The sequence below is a fragment of the Carcharodon carcharias genome, chromosome 15 (genome assembly GCF_017639515.1).
Source record: "Carcharodon carcharias isolate sCarCar2 chromosome 15, sCarCar2.pri, whole genome shotgun sequence".
NCBI lineage: Eukaryota > Metazoa > Chordata > Chondrichthyes > Lamniformes > Lamnidae > Carcharodon > Carcharodon carcharias.
Window position 1 is genome coordinate 56208643 of NC_054481.1, and position 19617 is coordinate 56228259.

At 40.8% G+C, this 19617-nt stretch overlaps 1 protein-coding gene across 2 annotated transcripts in view; it reads right to left on the reverse strand.

The window, feature by feature from the left end:
• Positions 1-19617, reverse strand: part of mad1l1 (mitotic arrest deficient 1 like 1) — a 996118-nt gene that overhangs the window by 664427 nt on the left and 312074 nt on the right. For both annotated transcript variants that reach the window (XM_041206006.1, XM_041206007.1), the window contains exon 12: positions 18872-19009. In XM_041206006.1, the coding sequence (XP_041061940.1) occupies positions 18872-19009 (138 nt within the window). The remainder of the gene's footprint in view (positions 1-18871; positions 19010-19617) is intronic.

The window sequence follows — 19617 nt, forward strand, 5'->3', positions numbered from 1 at the left end:
TTCTCTCCAAGTCTCATAGCAGCCTGCCTTGGAACTATATCGCCATTCCTTCACTGTCGCTGGGTCAAAATCCTGGAACTTCCTTTCTGACAGTACCCCGGGTGTTCCTACAATGCATGAACTGCAGCAGCTCAAGAAAGCAGCATACCATAACCTTCTCAAGGGCAATTAGGGAATGAGCAATAAATGCTGGCCTAGCCAGCGATGCCCACATCTCATTAATGAATTAAAAAAATGCTCCCACTTCATAACAATGTAAGGAACCAGTGAAAACATGGTTGGTCCAAAACTATTTCACTACTGAAAACAGTGCCAACCTTACAGTACAAAAGAATCATACAATATTGTTTACATTTTCTTTCCATTCATCTTTTCCCTTGCCAATGAGAGCCAGCCTGAGAGAAACAGTACTGGGGACCAACAGGTAGAAGCTGCAGGTGGAAGTCAGCAGAAGATAATGAGTCAACCTGAGGAAAATAGTGCTACAAATCAAAAAGTAAAAGTGGCAGAGAGGAATCAGTGGGAGACAGAGTCCAAAGGGAAAACAGTGCCAGAGATCAAAAAAATAAAGCCCGTAGTTAGTGAGATCCAAAATCTGTCTGTAAAGAACAGGGCCCTGTGTATTAGCTTCCAGTGCACACAAATGCGCCACACTGCCAGCCCAATTAACAATCTTAAATTGGTTTCAGCGTAAAACTTAACACACTGAGGATTATTTAGCAAATGTTGTCCAATCACAGAATCACTTTTAATGTTGGACACTGTGTTTGAGTTTTGCAAGCACGGGCTGGTTGGGTACGGTCCATATCTTACCCATTGCGAACAATGGAAGGGATATACTGTTTGGTACAATCCGCCAGTCGTTGAGACATACAGCCTACATAGTTCGCATCACACTGGCACTGAAATTCATATACCATATTACTCATTTGTGTGATGAGCAGGACGTCTTTTTGACTTGATGGCAGCATCCTGTTACTGGCGAATATCACTCGTATTGCTACTGCATAGTAACAGCGTGAAACAGCTAGCTTCAACTGTTGCTCAAATTTTTGAGATACCATACCCTTCTAGGGTAATTTCAGGGCTGAAAGTGATGGCCTTAGGCCCTTTCAGGAGTTTGCATAATATACAGCGCAAAATGATCTGATCAGGATAGCCATTATCTCGCAGGATGCCTCTGACGCACCCTATTTCAGCATCAAGCGTGCATGGTGAGCAAATGGCTCGGGCCCTATTTATGAGGTTGCCAGTAAGACTAATCTTATAGCGCGTGAAACTGTAAAAATCCCAGTGCGTATGTTGACCAATGAAGGTAGCCTTATGGTAGAAGGTGGCAGAAAACCCCCTAGCAGATTTCTAACTATTATGTCAAGGATGGGGTGTTGATTTGACTGTTCCATTTCAAAGATGAATTTGAGTGCAGGATGGAGTCCATTAAGACCTGTAATGTTTCACAGTTAACTGCCAGTCATCATCAACTGGTGCGTTCTCCATGGCAACGCTTCTACCAATCAAAGTCCACTTGCCAACCTATCAGCACTCTCTTCTCATACAGTATAAATTTTTGTTCCCTTTGCATTTGGTATTCTTGCAAATTGTCCTGATGAGTGCAAGACGGAAAGCTTTTTTCAGCAAACTTATCTGCTAGCTGTGGCACCGAGTGAGGGTATCTCCAGCAGTCTATGGAGACAGAGTAAATTGTCATTTTGCTTGGATGGTATAAAAACAGCAGCAAATTAAGTATTTCTATAGTGCAAAATGCCACAGACAATTAATGGGGTACTTTCACATAACCAAGTCCACTATGGGAAAGCAAGCCCTGCATTACACTAGCACTGCATCACCTAGGAAAAAAATTATGTTTTCACATGAAGCTTCTTTCCAAATTTCAGAAGATTTCATAATCCTTGCAGGAAAGCTGAGCTGCTGCCAGTCCTCACCAATAGCCATCAGAAAGTCACTAAAAATGCACAAGGACAATTCACGGTGACTCTTGATTCAATTTTTAGCAAGGCAAATAACGCTGATCTGTGTGTCTACTTAGTAAGTTTCTCTAGAAGGAAGTTCTTCGTTCAGAATGTTTTAATGTCTCTCATGATTGTGACCAACCAACATGCAGACTTGTCAGTTATTATCCAATCAAGGAAGAAGTATAAATATTGCAACATGATAATTAAATTGTGGTTCTAGGCAGCTTGTAAATAGGGGTATCACATAAAGCATACTTTACACCATGGTTCAACACAGCCTCAACTTTGGCATATCAGTACTATACAAATTAGCATTACATTATACATGATTTAGCAAACTTGACATCCGAATTGTTCAGAAGACAAAATCTCACATAGGACAAACTTCAATAATCTAATGCTGCATCTTCTTTACAGAACTGCCATTAATATCAGCTCTGACTACAGTGGCAGTGAGTGCAATGCAACTAACATGACATTGCTCTCGCCATCAAGTGATAAGTTCCCAAAGCTGCTGGAGTTAACAGAGCCTAATGATATCTGACAATCAAGCTTTCCTGCTCAGTATATTACTATCAGCCAGAAATGCTTTTTCTTGCTGACTTAGCAGAGTTAAAGCCTGTAATTACGACTTGCAAGCACATGCTTATCCAAGCCTTTATTACCTCCAGACTCAAATATTCCAATGCTCTCCTGGCTTGCTATCATCTTTCACCTTCTGAAAGCTTAAGTTCATCCAAAATACTACTGCACATATCTTTACCGTCATCAAGGTCCATTCATTCAACAGCCCTGTGCTAGCTGACCTACACTGGCTTCTGGTGCAACAGCAACTTGATTTCAAAATAGTCATCCTTATTTTCAAATCCCTTCACGGCCTCACCCCTCCCTATCTCTGTAACCACCTTCAGTCCGATACTCCTCAATGATATCTGTGCTCCTCCAATCTTGACTTCTTGTGCATCCTCAATTTTCATAGCTTCACCATGGGCAGCTATGCCTTTCGCTGCCTAGGCCTCAAACTTTGGAATTAGCCTCCCTAAATCTCCTCACCTCTCTAACCTACTTCTTTCACACCCTTCTAAAGCCATCTCTTTGACCAAGCTTTCGAGCATTCAACTCAATGAAGTTCTGTCGAAGGGTCATGAGGACTCGAAACGTCAACTCTTTTCTTCTCCGCCGATGCTGCCAGACCTGCTGAGTTTTCCCAGGTAATTCTGTTTTTGTTTTGGATTTCCAGCATCCGCAGTTTTTTTGTTTTTATTCAACTCAATGTGTGGTTTGGTCATTTTTTTTTGATATCACTCCAGAGAAGCAGCTTGAGACATTTTGCTATTTTAAAAAGGCAGAATAAAAATAAGTTGCTACTATTGTTATGAGGTTTGCGATGCTACTGGATTAGGAGTGTCAGCATATTTCAAGTAGAAGCAATTCTGCAGTATATGCTCAACATAATGGTTTGAACTGTTTCAAGCCTGTCATTTTTCATACAAGGAAGCTCTCTTTCCCATTCCATCCTTCCCTCACAAGTAATATTAAACCATGAAGACATGAAATGCTGAATGCCAGCCAGCCAATTACAAGCTTTTTGTTTTTCTTTGCAATTTTCCTCTCCTGAAACCAACTACTCCTATAAAGTACAGTTCCATATACAAAGGTTTTCACTCTAGTGCCTCAACAAAGTGGCCACTACTCATATGTGAGCTCCAACAATTAACGTGCTACAGGGGGTGCACATCTACACTTCCAGCAGAGACTACAAGAAATGATCGGGACTGGGAATCTTGGCTGATTTCTTGCTCCCTGATCCAGAGGCATTGAGACTAATTGTGGATACCCTACCAGTTCCCAGGCTGCAGTCAAGTCAGCATAAATCGGACATTATAGCTGGCACTTCCTAACGTGCATTGTTCTGCAACAGTGTTAATCCACAAAGAGAAACCAGTCATGACAACTGAAAAAAATTCTGCATCTCAACTGTCTCTCAAATTAGCCTTTAAAACTTGGCTTCTCAGTTGAATTTAAGAGAGTCCACACCATTACTTAAGAGCAGCAGCAGATTTTTTAGTGCCCTGGTCAAAATTTTTTCCTCATTCAATATCTAAAAATAAATTATCTGATACTTTTCACTGTTGTTTGTGGGAGCCTGCTGTTCCCAAACTGCCTGCCACATTTCTTACATTACAAAAGTGACGATGCTTTAAAAGTACGTAATAAGTTGCAAAGAACACTGCAATATTGTACAGTTGTGAAAGACACTATATAAATACAAGCCTTTCTTTAATATATGGCAGGGGAGCTTATAATGTTATATTCACTAAAGAAAATCACTGATTTTGCTTCAGTGACCTTTTCAGAGGAATGAATGTGACAGGAATGTCAGCCTTAAGAATGGAAGCTACATTACTGCGACCTCAAATATGGAATATTTTCTGCTTATTGAATGATGCGGTTTTAACTAAAATGCAGCCTCACCTGGTACTTCAGATTCAAGCTGTGTTATAATGCTGTAAGCAGCCTCCTGTTTCATCTCAACTAAACTCATGTGCTTAAAGCTCGAAATAGCCCCAGGCCATAAATTTATCCTCATTTGCTCAACATTTACTATTTATCACTCTGTACCACATTAACCTTGGAGAAGCAAAATGCCAATATTTAGTTCTTTTGTAAATGTTGCCACAATGATACAAATGAGGGTAAAAACAAAGCTTTAGGATTTACTGACTTAATTTAAATTCTTTAAAGAGTTGAAAAAATATCAGATTTTCTATTTTGGGCATTTCTTGCTTAATCTGGGGTAAATGAATACCTCCACAGTGTAAATGCAATGCCTAATGAACCTTCTGACCCGTACACATAAGCAAAGTGTCAGTATCAATCTCAGCTATGTGTTAAGTCAGCTGATACCAGCCAAGGAGTTAGTCGGTTCATCACAATAAGCCTCAATGTCCTGAAGAAGCGTCATACATTTGGAATACTGTGTATAGTTTTGGTCCCCTTGTTTAAGAAAGGGTATAATTGCACTAGGTCTGACAGCATCTGTGGAGGCGAGAAACAGAGTTAACGTTTCAAGTCCATATGACTCTTCTTCAGAGTTGAAATGTTAACTCTGTTTCTCTCTCCATAGATGCTGCAAGACCTGCTGTGTTTTTCCAGCATTTTCTGTTTTTGTTTCAGATTTCCAGCATCTGCAGTATTTTGCCTTTCAGCTTCAATGTCCCTAGGCCAGACAGAAGTAAATAAACTATTCAGCTAGGGTCTAGTCATAAATTTACATAGTATTTACACAGAAATGGGACACTCAGTCCAACAGGTCGATGACAACTTAAGTGCTCCTCACACTCTACTTCACCTCACCATATCAACATATCCTTCTTCCTTTCTCCCTCACAGAAGAGCATAATAAGAAATAGGAACTGGAGTAGACTATTGGTCCTTTGAAACTGCTCCACCATTCAATAAGGTCATGGCTGATCCTCAAACTCAAATCTACCTTTCTTTACCAGCAACATTGTTAACAGGAATTAGAAACCAAGACAGAGCTTTTCTTTATCAGCAGAGTTTAACAACTTTGTTCAGTCTCATAGATGTCCTCCCACACACCCAGTGTCCCAACTATCTCCTATATATATGCGCTCAAAGTACTTAATAAACAGTGCTCTTCACCTGTGTATCCTAACAATATAATTAACACACCACCAACACCCATATCCCTTAATTCTCTTAGCACCCAAAAATCTATCACTTCTTTCCTAAAGATGCTCCATGACTGAACATCAACAGCTCTCTAGAGTAGAGAATTCCAAAGATTCACAGCACACTTTTGAGTGTAGCAATTTCTTCTCATCTCAATATAAAAGCAAAAAACAGCAGATGCTGGAAATCCGAAACAAAAACAAAAATAAAATTACCTGGAAAAGCTCAGCAGGTCTGACAGCATCTGCGGAGAGGAACACAGTTAACATTTCAAGTCCGTATGACTCTTCAACACAAGAGTCTCAAAATGGCCGACACATTATTCTGACACTGTGACCCCATCTTTTAGATTCCCGGGGAAATATTTTCTCAACACCTACCCTGTCAAGCTGCTGAGCATTTTGGGAGTTTCAATTAGATCACCTCATTTTTCTAAACTCCAGGGAATATAGACCTAATCTGCTCAATCTCTCATGAAATAATCCTTTCATCGCAGGAACTAATGGAGTGAACCTCTATTTCACTCCCTCTAGCACAAATATATCCATCTCACTTAAGGAGACCAAAATAAAGGTGTGGCCTCACCAATGCCCTGTATAATTGTAGTAAGGCTTTGTTACTCTTAGCCTCCAACGCCCTATAACAAAAGCTAACTTTTTTCCTAATTTTGACTTCCTAATTGCTTGCTGCACCTGCACCTTAACTTTCTGTGATTCATGTGCAAGGATACCTGGGTCCCTCTGAATGTAAACAATTCCCAATCACCCACCATTTAAAAATACTTTTTACTTTTCTTACCAAAATAGCTAATTTCACACTCCATATTGTAGTCTATATGCCACGTTCTTGACTGCTCACCCACCTGACCAGAGATAGTTAAGTCCCCATTTTCAGTTGCTCCGTATTAAGTCGTTCTGCTTTAACATCTGACAGTTCACAGGGCCCATAATTGCATTTAGTGTCACGAATTTTGTTGTAAAGTTGTTTCTTACCAGGTCTAATGTAGGGCTGCATGATCCAATTGGCACCATTTTTGAGCAGCTTCTGCCTCTCCCTGGCCCTCCCTCTTAATGCTGTCCCTCCAATTCACGGTCAGTGTTGCTTCCTGACCTTCCTTCTTGTCGCCTCTCCAGCTCACAACTTACCTCCTATAAGACAAAGCTGATCCGCCTGCATCTCAGCGCTCATCTCAAGCCCTTGCTCACAGAGAGGGCTCGAGAAAGGGGAGCGGCAAGCAGGAGAGGTGGGGAATGGGAGGTTTGGCGAGAGGAAGAGTTTGCAGTGACCAGGAGAGTCAGGGGGTAGCAGAGGCCATGAAACAGAAGGTTGGCAGCAAGATAAAGGATCAGAGAGCAGCAGAGGCCACAAACAGGAGAGTTGGCAGTGAGAGGGAGGGGCTGAGGCTGCAAACTGGAGGGTTGACAGCAAGAGGGGAGGTCAGGGGGGCCACAGAGGCCAGCGAGAGTAAGGGTCTGCAGAGACCAGGAGGGTCAAGGACCAAGTTGTGGTGCAAGCAGGGGGGTTCAACGAGCAGAATCGGCGACCAACAGGAGGTAATTAGAAAGTTAGTATATTTCTTTTATATTTTTAAATTTAGTTCATTTTACAAGTTATTTCAGTTACCAAAATAGGAATTTAGCAATGTAAAGTATTTCAACTAACAGGAATGTTTTAATGTTTTACTGATGATAAAGATCCTACAGAACCTAATTATAGCTTTTACATTGGTTTTAATGGGAAAATCTGACTTGCTTTAAAGTTAATTGATTTAAAGTTGCACTTTTCAGGAGCTCAACTACAATCTTAAGTGAGGACTTAATGTACGCAGCAGCATCTTTGCATCATCTTCACTATTCAAGTTCCCACTTAACGTTGCAACATCAGTAAAATTGGATACATTATCTTAGGTCCTCTCATCTAAGTTGTTAATATAAACTGTAAATAGTTGAGGCCCAGGTGCTGATACTTGCAGTACCCCACTGGTTACAGGCTGCACATCCAAAAATACCCCATTTGCTGTGATTCCATTTTATTTCCATTAACCAATCCTCACTCCATGCTGATATATTATTCCCAATTCCATGTGTCATAACTTCACATAACTCCCCTTGTGTGGCACCTTATTGAATGCTTTTTGAAAATCCAAGTACATTACATCCACTGGTTCCTGTTTATCCATCTTAGTTACATCCTCAAAAAGCTCGAACAGGTTTGTCAAAAGTAATTTCCTTTTCATAAATCCATGTTGATCCTGCTTAATCATATAATGACTTTCTAAATGCCCTACCATGTTCCTAATAATAGATTTTTGCATTTTGCCTATTACTGATAGCCGATTGTTCTTTGTTTTCTGTCTTCCTCCTTTCTTAAATGGCAGGTTATGTTTGCTAACTTCCAATCCTTGGGAACTGTTCTTGAATCTGAGGAACTCTAAGATAAAAACCAATGCATCCAATATCTCTGCAGATACCTCTTCTAAAACCCCAAGATGAAAGTTGTCAGGTCAAGAGTATTTGTCACCACTAATCCCATTAATGTTTGCAGTACTATTTCTTATACTGATCACTTTCAAGTTTCTTATACTCGCTCGATCCTTGGTTCCCCATTTTTCCACAATGTTTTTTGGATACCTACTGTGAAAACAGATACAAAGTATTTGTTTATAACACTGTTCAGGAATTATCAGTTTTTCATGCCCACTGTCTTTATACAGCCTAGTCTTTGTTAGCTCAAATTTGTGGAAAAATCAACAACAGAATTTGAAGAAGCACTTGTTGCAAGACCAGCTTTATAGTCATTGGTGCCTTTGTGTTCTTTTATAGATATACTGTCTCCACTCGAAATTCAAAAATATTGACTGGCATACTGAACATAATTCAGATGTTTCTTTTTTGGTTGAGCGTAAATATAGAAAATCCTTCTGTTGTTGGTTGTTAAAACAACAATTACACTTTTTTTTGACAATGCCATTTTCACTCGACACAAAATCTCAAATCTTGAATGTGTTCTACGTCAGAAGCTATTCAGTCAGCATTGTAGCCAAGGCAACAGCAATATTGCTGTATTGTGTTTCAGCTAACATTAATAACTATAGAAACATTCTGGGTATTTCACTCTAATGCAATTATTTAGATATTCAACAGTCACTTTTATCCAAAGCAACTCATAGCAGATATACTGTGCTGTACCTCAATTTTGCATTAAACGTATTCCACCATGAGAAATTAAAGGTTATAGAATATTTAAGGCCTAGTTTAATGAACTGCAAACTCTTCCTGGACACTGTGGCTCATCTGGAGACTGCCTCTGGAACGCATGGATGTACAGTCACCCTACTTTAAATACTTTTTCATCTCAGATGGTTTACTTACAAACATAGAACCACTCTTTAAAAAAATGCAACTTGAGCAGTGTTGTGAGACCTGCGATCTCGGCTTACCCGAGGGAAACAAACAAGCTGCCCCCAATATTGCCCTTGCCCAGCCTAATCCAGCAGACTTTGAGATTTCTGTACCATAACTTGATCCTCCGTTTGGCCAGGTGCCAAACAGGTATCATCCCAGGGTCCATGTAGGCGTACAGGTCGATGTGTATAAGGCTACTAATCAATGTGGTCATGCTGAATCCTTGGTAGGGCTCTCCATAACAGTCCAGAGGAGACCCAAGGTGCCACACTCAGGTAGTCCTGGCCGTGTGAGGGCGAGCGACAAACTTCCAGCAGGCAATGGCCACCAGCCCGGTACTAAACACTTCACTCACTTATCTAGCTTCCCCTTCGATGTGTGTATACTGTTTGCTTCAATTGTTCCACATGGCAGCAAGTTCGACATTCTCAGCACTTCCTTGATAAATAGGTTTCTCCTGAATTCCTTATTTGATTACTAATTATCTTATAGTTGTGACCCTCAAGTTCCAGTTCCCTGCAAGTGGAAATATCTTCTCCACATCTATCCCTTTGAACCCCCACGTAATTTTCATGACCTCCAATGATTCTGGCCAAAAACTCACAGGTACAATATCAGGTAAGATTTGGATGGGGTCAGCCTCAATGCCCCATCACTGTTGAATAGCTTTCTCAACATTCAATGTTCAGGCCCATACATGTGGAATAGCCACTTGGGCCAGCTGATTCAGATTGGTTTGGCAGCACTAACTTCAGTAGTGGAATGTAGAAAATCATTAAATTTAACAACAAAAAAGGTGTTAGAAATGTGAAATTTGCTTGCTGAAAGAGTGATAGATATCGCTTTAAATGCAGAAATGCAACAAATTTTACTTTCTGCATTACTGTCATCATACTCTGTCACCTCTCAGCTTGTGCTGGGATTCAATACTCTACAATACTTTTTGGCTGGTGGGAAGGTTAATGTGAAAATTGCACCACATTTATGCTGAAGTGATTTATGTCTTGATGGTGGCATATGTGCACTCAATTAGTTAATTGGAAGTTTGACAAAGTTGAGACATTAAATGCCATATGTTCAGCCTCCAGCTGTAGAAACAATTTCTGACCTTCGAACCTGACTTTATGTACAGTATATTGAAGTAGATATAGCATACTACCGATCATCTTCCTTTCATATTTTGGAGGTCACAAGTTCAAAAATAGACCTATCTGGCACTCTGCTCTATCAGCCTCAATTAACCGTACTTTCAGCAAAGTTATGTCAGTACAACACCTTGCAGTACCAAAAAAGCAACACATGCCGAAAATTCTCAAGTCAGATAGCATCTGTAGAGAGAGGAAAGTAGATTAACGTTTCTGGTCAATGACCTTTCATCCTAACCTTGTAGAATCAGCACATTGCACCAAACAAGAATGCAGGGACAAGGTGCAGAGCATATTGGGATAACCACTTCCTGGTATGATTCAGTTTCCTCTCCCCAAGTTTTCCAGCTACCAATCCAGCTGTGGTGTAGTGAGGACACTCCAAGTAAACAGCAGGATAAGCAGACAGTCCACTGTTGGATACCTCTAAGTGACAAGCTGACAATCACCTTGATAGTGCTGATGCAAGAAATTTGACTGCTTAATCTCAAGAGACAAGTAGCATAGCAAGTTTTATGGATAAAGAACAAAAGGCGTAGGAAAGAATAAATGGAGGCTGGCAAATGTAACCTAACTATTCAAAAAGGGGGGGAGGAAGCAAACAGCGAGCTACAAACCAGTTAGCCTAACATCAGTAGTAGGGAAATACTAGAGTCTATTATAAAGGACGTGATAACAGGACACTGGGATTAGACAAAGTCAACATGGATTTATGAAAGGGAAATCACATTTGACAAACCTACTGGAGTTTTTTTGAATATGTAACAAGCAGAATAGATAAAGGAAAACCAGCAGATGTGGTGTATTTGTATTTTTAGCAAGTTTTTGATAAAGAGATTAGTGTGTAAAATTAAACCACATGAGGCTGATGGTAATATATTGGCATGGGTTGAGAATTGGTTAGCAGACAGGGAAAAGAGAGTAGGAAAAAATGGATCTTTTTTGGAGTAGCCGGCAGTGACTAGTGGGGTACCGCCATGGATTAGTGCTTGGGCCCCAGCTGTTCACAATGTATATCAATGATTTGGATGAGGGAACTAAATGTAATATTTTCAAGTTTGCTGATGACACAAAACTTAGTGGGAATGTGAGTGGTAAGGAGGGTGTTAAGAGGCTTCAAGGTGACTTAGACAGGTTGAGTGAGTGGGCAAATACATGGCAGATGCAGTATAATGTGGAAAAGTGTGAAGTTATCCACTTCGGTAGAAAAAACAGGATGGCAGAGTATTATTTAATGGTGATAGATTGGGAAATGTTGATGTCCAAAGGGACCTGGGTGTCCTTGTACACCAATCACTGAAAGTAAGCATGCAGGTGCAGGAAGCAGTTATGAAGGCAAATGGTACATTGGTCTTCATTGCCAGAGGACTTGAGTACAGAAGCAAGGCCATCTTGCTGCAGCTGTACAGAGTCTTAGCGAGATGATACCTGGAGTAGTGTGTGAAGTTTTGGTCTCCTTACCTAAGAAAGGATATACTTGCCATAGAGGGAGTACAGCAAAGGCTCACCTGACTGATTCCTGGGATAGCAGAATTGTCGTATGAGGAGAGATTAGGCCAACTAGGCCTGTATTCATTGCAGTTTAGGAGAATGAGAGGGGATCTCATTGAAATGTATAAAATGCTGACAGGGATGGTGGGATGATGTTTCAACTGGCTGGGGGGTCTAGAACAAGGGGTCACAGTCTCAGGATATGGGGTAGACTATTTAGGACTGAGATGAAGAGAAGCGTCTTCACTCAGAGGGTGGTGAACCTATGGAATTCTCTCTATCACAGAAGGCTGTGGAGGCCAAGTCACAGAATATATTTAAGGAGGAAATAGGTGGATTTTTGGACTTAAAGGCGTCGAGAAGTATGGGAAGAGAGCGGGAGTACGGCGTTGAGTTAGAGGATCAGCCATGATCATACTGAATGGTGGAGCAGGCTCAAAGGACTGAATGATTTACTTCTGCTCCTGTTTTCTATGTTTCTATGATACACATTCTTACATTAAAAAATGTGAAAGCATTCAGCCCATCATCTAAAGGTTGGATATTTTTAAATTCATTCTCAGAATGTAGGTGTGATTAGCAAGCCAAGGGTTTATTGACTATCCCTCACTGCCCAAAGGTGTTGTTAAGCACCTATTTGTACCACTGCAATCTGAGATTTTTAAAAAATTATTCATTCATGGAATTTGAACGCACTTATTGTCCATCCCTTTTTCTTTTTGTACAGCTAGGAAAGCAGTTATAGTTCGACATCGAGGTTAACAATCCATTCAACTGCTTCAGCAGATGCAGTATAAATGGTTTTGATGCCAACATGAATGGATCGCTCAGGGTTGAAGTTTATTACACGAACGATGCATTGATTTGGATAACCACAGTCACAACTGGAGCTATTCCTCATATTTCACTTGTAAATCGAATGGCCAGATCTTCACTGGCTTGTCATCAAGTGGTTAAAGGTTGTCCAGATTTTCTGTGGAAGGCTGAAGAATCTGGGACTCCACCACTCGGGTCAGTTACCAGGTTGCAGTTGGTGATGTTTGCAGTTAACCAGGAGGTGTGCCATTAGGAGACGGGACTGTCCTCAGTTTGTAGGATATGCAGGATTACAGATGAGTGCCTGAGCTTTTTCTTTTGAGGTCCTATGTCAATGGGAGCGCTTTGTAAGCTATCAGCTAGTGATGTTCTTTGAAGAGGATGTTTTCTCTGTGGACGTCGGGAGCTTCAATGTATGCTAGCAGAGGAAGCCAACCAAGCTGTGTTGGTCTTGATATTCTGGAAATAAATCTCATGACCTCCCAATGTTGGGAATCTACCACGTTTATATGGCAGCTCCTGAGCCAGCTTTAAGCAGCAGTACTCTGCTGTACGGTAGAGGAAGGTGAGTGAGGCAGCATGTAGTAATTGGTACCTGCCAGTTTCCGTGTGAGGTTCACTCTCGTCTTGGCCTTGGCTCTGGAGGTACTGCTGGTAGGTCAATGTACAGTCAAGAATGATGCCAAGGTATTTGGCATTGGGTCATGGGTGAGTGGTTGGTCACAGAGCTGGAATCTCAGAATCACAGCATTTTATGGGAATAGAAAGATGTCATTCAGCCCATCATGTCCGCACCAGCTCTCCAAATGAGCATTATGGCGTAGGACCCATTGCCCTGCCTTTTCCCTGTACCCCTGTACATTGTTTCTATTCAAATAATCATTTAATGCCTTCTTGAAAGCCTCAATTGAACCTGCTTCCACCACACTTCCAGGCAGTGCATTCCAGACCTGAACCACTTGTTGTGTGAAAAAGCTTTTTCTTACGTCACATTTGCTTCTTTTGCAAATCACTTTAAATCTGTGGCCTCTCATAAGAACGAGGAGCAGGAGTAGGCAATTCAGCCCCTCGAGCCTGCGCAGCCATTCATTACGATCATGGCTGATCTCATTTCGGCTCAACTCCAATTTCCTGCCCTCTCCCCATAACCTTTCAACCCGTTACTAATTAAAAATCTGTCTATCTCCTCCTTAAATTTACTCAGCGTCCCGGCATCCACTGCACTTTGAGGTAGTGAATTCCACAGATTCACGACCCTTTGAGAAAAGTAATTCCTCCTCATCTCTGATTTAAATCTAGCACCCCTTAGCTTAAAACTATGGCCTCTCATTCTAGAATGCCCCACAAGGAGAAACATCCGCTCCACGTCTACTTTGTCTATCCCCTTTAGTATCTTATATACCCCAATTAGATCTCCTCTCATCCTTCTAAACTCTAGCGAGTATAGGTCTAAACTGCTCAATCTCTCCTCATAAGACAAACCCCGCATCTCAGGAATCAATCTAGTGAACCTCCTCTGAACAGCCTCCAGTGAAACCACATCCTTCCTCAAGTAAGGGGACCAAAACTGTGCACATTATTCCAGTGCGGTCTCACCAATGCCTTGTACAGTTGCAACAACGCTTCCTTATATTTATACTCTATTCCTTTAGCAATAAATGCCAAAATTCCATTTGCCTTTCTTATTACCTGCTGTACCTGCATACGAGCTTTCAGCGATTCATGCACGAGGACACCCAGATCCCCCTGCACTAAAGCATTCTGAAGTTTCTCTCCATTTAAATAATAAGTCGCCTTTTTATTCTTCCAACCAAAATAGATAACCTCACACTTATCCACATTAAACTCCATCTGCCAGATTTTGGCCCATTCACCTAACCTGCCCACATCCATTTGTAAATTTCTTATTTCTTCATTGCAACTTACTTTCCCACCTATTTTGGTGTCATCTGCAAATTTAACTATAGTACCGTCTTTCCCTGAATCAAAGTCATTAATATAGATTGTAAATAGTTGGGGCCCAAGGACTGAATCCTGTGGCACCCCACTAGTTACAGCTTGCCATCCAAAAATTCTTGATCCTTTTAAGAGCAATAACAGCTTCTCCCTAGCTACTTATGATTTTGAACATCTCTATCAAATCACCTCTTATCCTTCGTCTCTCCAAGGAGAACAATCCCAATCTCTTCATCTATACTCAAAGCTGAAGTTTCTCATCCCTGGAATCATTCTTGTAAATCTTGGACATGAAGTTAACCCCTGGCCTTTGAGTTGTTCACAGAAAAGTTTAAATGACAGTCTTGGCAGCATTTGGTCGAAGTCTCCATTTTCGGAAGTAGTCTTCCAAAGAACATAGATTTTCAGCAAATGGATGAGACAGCAACCTTCATGTGATCCCTCCTGTTGAAGCAAATTTTCCAACTTGAAATACTGCGAATTAATGCTGTCGAGGCAGCGACCAAACTCTGGCCACTGGACTCCTGGTCCAAGCACTCCACGGTGATGAGGTGCCTTCTTGAACTGCTGCAGTCCACCTGGTGTAAGAACACCCATAGAGCTGTTAGGAAGGGAGTTCTGGGATTTTGACCCAGTAACAATGACCTATTTCAAGGTTAGGATTCCGTATGACTGGAGGGGAGCTTGAAGGTTATGATATTCCAATATATTGCTGCGATTTTCCTTCAAAGATGAAGGTGGTCATGGAGTGGTCATTGCACCTTTACAGTATGCATAAAAGTATGAATCCAAATTCAAGAGTTGAGTCCGATTACAGAATGAAGCAGATAGACTTCACACAGAAGGAGTCTCATGTTCATTTTGCTTTAAACTTCCCCTACCTGGCAGAAACCAGGAGGGACAAACATTTACAATGAAGTATAGGTCATACATACTCTTTGACCATTTACACTTTAAAACTGTAGGCAGAAAGGACACCTGCAGAATCTCCTTCAAATATGCAGATCGGTCTGCAATGCTGTTGTCAAGACACAATCCATTATTTTAACCAGAAGTCTGAGTGGGGACAGCAGTGATGGCTTCCCTTCCAGGGAGCTGGGTCAAGCTGAATCAAGGATCATTAGGGTAAATTAAAATTTTTGTTTCAGGTTTCCTTATGGACCAGGAGAGATAGGATCACTCCCACTCTGAATTGTAGCTAGTTGCTCTCCAATCCATTTACCTGATTGCTCAGACCATCCCCACGAGTCCCTAGCAGTGGCCTGCTGCCACCCAAACACTGCTCCTGAAGTATTATTGGAAAGGAACAAAATATAATGGAATATTTCCTGTCATTATCGTAATTTCAATGTCATCAATTAATGTCCGAAGTAGTAAATGGTGATCTGTTTAAATATCTGGCGTAGGTTTTAAAAAGGATTGAAAAATTCATGAAGCAAGAGGCTCTTATTCTGAAGCCGAGAGCAGAAAATTGAAGGCTAATATTTGGCATAAATTTGCATAAGTGTTTTAGGTGGCAGATAATCTTCACATTGCTGTGTGTGTTGTGAGACTAAGAAGTCCAGTACTGCTATTCACAATTAAACTTCACAGGTAATATGGGGGGCAGTGTGCAAGTCAATGAGAGAACTCTGTCAAGTGAGAATATTTTCATCTAAGTTTATCTAATATTTGACAGGAGAAAGGGAGTTCACCATGGAATGTTATTTAAGCATCATGTGCCAAACAATTGAGATCTAAAATGCTGAGAGCGTTCCAAGCTCAGTTTCAAAATTTGGGAAAGTCTTTTAAATTTCACTCTGTCATACCTTTAAGATAAGAATTAATTTACTCTGGGTTCAGTACAAAAGCTATCACAGAATCACATAGTGCAGAAGAGGCCCTTCGGCCCATCAAGTCTGCACCGACACGTGAGAAACACCTGACTTACCTACCTAACCCCATTTACCAGCACTTAGCCCATAGCCTTGAATGTTATGATGTGCCAAGTTGTCATCCAGGTACTTTTTAAAGGATGTGAGGCAATCCGCCTCCACCACCCTCCCAGGCAGCGCATTCCAGACTTCCACCACCCTCTGGGTAAAAAGTTTTTCCTTACATCCCCCCCTAAACCTCCTGCCTTGAACTTGTGTCCCCTCGTGACTGACCCTTCAACTAAGGGGAACAGCTGCTCCCTATCCACCATGTCCATGCCCCTCATAATCTTGTACACCTCGATCAGATTGCCCCTCAGTCTTATCTGCTCCAATGAAAACAACCCAAGTCTATCCAACGTCTCTTCATAACTTAAATGTTTCATCCCAGGCAACATCCTGGTGGATCTCCTCTGCACCCACTCCAGTGCAATTATATCCTTCCTATAATGTGGCAACCAGAACTGCACACAGTAGTCTAGCCGTGGCCTCACCAAGGTTCTATACAACTCCAACATGACCTCCCTACTTTTGTAATCTATGCCTTGATTGATAAAGGCAAATGTCCCATATGCCTTTTTCACCACCCCACTAACATGCCCCTCTGCCTTCAGAGGTCTATGGACACACACACCAAGGTCCCTTTGTTCTTCAGGACTTCCTAGTGTCATGCTGTTCATTGAATACTTCCTTGTCAAATTACTCCTTCCAAAGTGTATCACCTCACTTTTCAGGGTTAATTTCCATCTGTCACTTATCTGCCCATTTGACCATCCTGTCTATATCTTCCTGTAGCCCAAGACACTCAACCTCACTGTTAACCACCCGACCAATCTTTGTGTCATCTGCACATATCATCATCTCAGTTCATCATTCAATGCTTTTGCTGATTGCATCTCATGCATACACATAATTGCAGAGACCACTATAAACATAGCAACCTTTAATGCACTTCAGCTTTGACAGAAAGCCTGGTTAAAATAACAAATAACTTCTGAAACTCTGATTAAGAAATCACAATGTTTAAACAAACCAGACCCCTGTGGAACACTTAATCCAAACATGTATTTTTGCTGAACTGCCCTATAATTTACCTATCTTTAAACTGTACCATCTGCACAATTATTAGTAAGCTCCAGTTAGTGTGCCATGCCTGAAAACTCCTGATTACAGACACTTTTTTCAAACCCTCAGATGTAACCATGATACTGCACAGTAGTGGCAATGTGAATGGGGTCAGTGGCTTCTGGATAGCACTCACCAACCAACTGGAAGGTACTGTCAAAATGCTTTTGACCATCAGTTCTGGAAAAATTAAGCACCTGAAAAAAGGCATCAAAATACAAGGAAAGAATAGGATAACTAAATTTTAGTTCTGCTAACTATGGCGGGTGAACTAGAGTTCAGATATCTCCTTTAATAAAATTAAAGGATTTTATGAAACCACGCAGAATAAACTTCTCCTTTATTGACACCTTCTTAACAAAGCTTAAGTTTAAATGGTAATTAGTGTAATTATAACTCACCCTGAAAAATGTGTAATTTATCATCCATTTGCTGTAATACAGCTTTGCAGCATTGTATCAAAATGCAAGATTGATTTGGGCGAAGCAAATCATTCAGCCCGCAGGATCTCATTTTTGTGGAATATCAACCCTACTATCTTCCAAGGCAAGATGCTGTCACAACTATTCCACCTGGCAACCCATTTTGTTGATTGCCGTCTGTGTAAAGCTATATCTCTCAATACCCATTCAAAACTCAACCTTCACAACAAACGAGTTTAATAATCAAAATGGTTTGCTATTAAATCAGTTCTGCAATCTTTTAAGTGCATTATTGACTTGAAAAATACTTGGCCAACCTGCACAGAGAGAAAACAATTATGCATCATTTTTTTCCATATCACATGTAAAAACATAATTGCATTGAGACAATTTATTACATGGAATTTTACAGCACAGATACAGGCCATTCAGTCCAACTGTTCTGGACCAGTGTCTATGCACCACACAAGTTTCCTACCACCTTATTTTGTCTCACCCTATCAACATACTTTTCTTTTCCTTCTTCCTTCATGTACTTTTTTAACTTCCCTTAAATGCATCTGTCCAATTGCTTAGCTATTCTCTATAGTTGAATATGTGATCCTTATTCTCACCATGCTCAAGTAAATAAGTTTCTCCTGAATTACTGGATTTATTAATGACTAATAATGCTATCAAGATTATATACTGTATAACTTACACTCTGCACAAGTTCCACAGGTCTCTTTTTGATGGCCCGGTTTCTACAATTATTTGGGATATGCAAATGCTGCTTCCTAATATGATCTCCATGGAATTTTAATGCAGGTGTATATTTTTGAAAGCTTTTTCACGAAGGCTACGATTCATTAAGCAAATTCCAAATATCTGGAATCTCATCCATTCCAACAAATTGTCCAATTTGTATCAGATGAGCCAGTAGTTGCTTACCTCCAGCTCAGAAATATGGGCATGTAGTTCCTGAGCCATATCCTCCGCTTCACGTACCCTTCGGTTCAGCTGTGGTGAATAACTGGTGGCCAATTCATTGTCGTAAGAATCCAAAATGCCTTTCATCCCATCACGAGCCTGCAACACAAACATAGATTACCAGATTTAAAATTCTGCTTTTCTTCCTTAGGTTCTCAAATAAGATATGTATGATGAGAAATGCTTGGCTGCATAAAATGACTTGAGAGAATAAGGCTTGCCTTTTAACTAAATAGGGCTCAAAATGTCAACTTCTTTACATCCGCTTTCTTAATTGTCCTTGCAACCAAATAAAAAGAGACTTGCATTTATATGTCACCTTTCATGACCAGAGGACTTTACAGCTAACGAAGCAAGTGGACACAGTTGTAATGCAGGAAACACAACAACCAACTTGCAACACAACAAGCTTCCACAAAGAGCAACATGATAATGACCAAATAATCTGTCTCTATGATGTTGGTTGAAAGATAAGTATTGGCCAGGACAGCAGGGATAACTCTCCTGCTCTTCGAAGTAGTGCCATGGGATCTTTTACATCCACCTGGCACCTCCAACAGAGCAGCACTCCCTCAGTACTGCAATGGAATGTCAGCCTTGATTTTGAGTGAGCATTGAACCTACAATCTTTTGACTCAGAGGCAAAAGTGCAACAAACTGAGCCACAACTAAAACATATGGGAACGGACAGGATTAAATAATAGTGC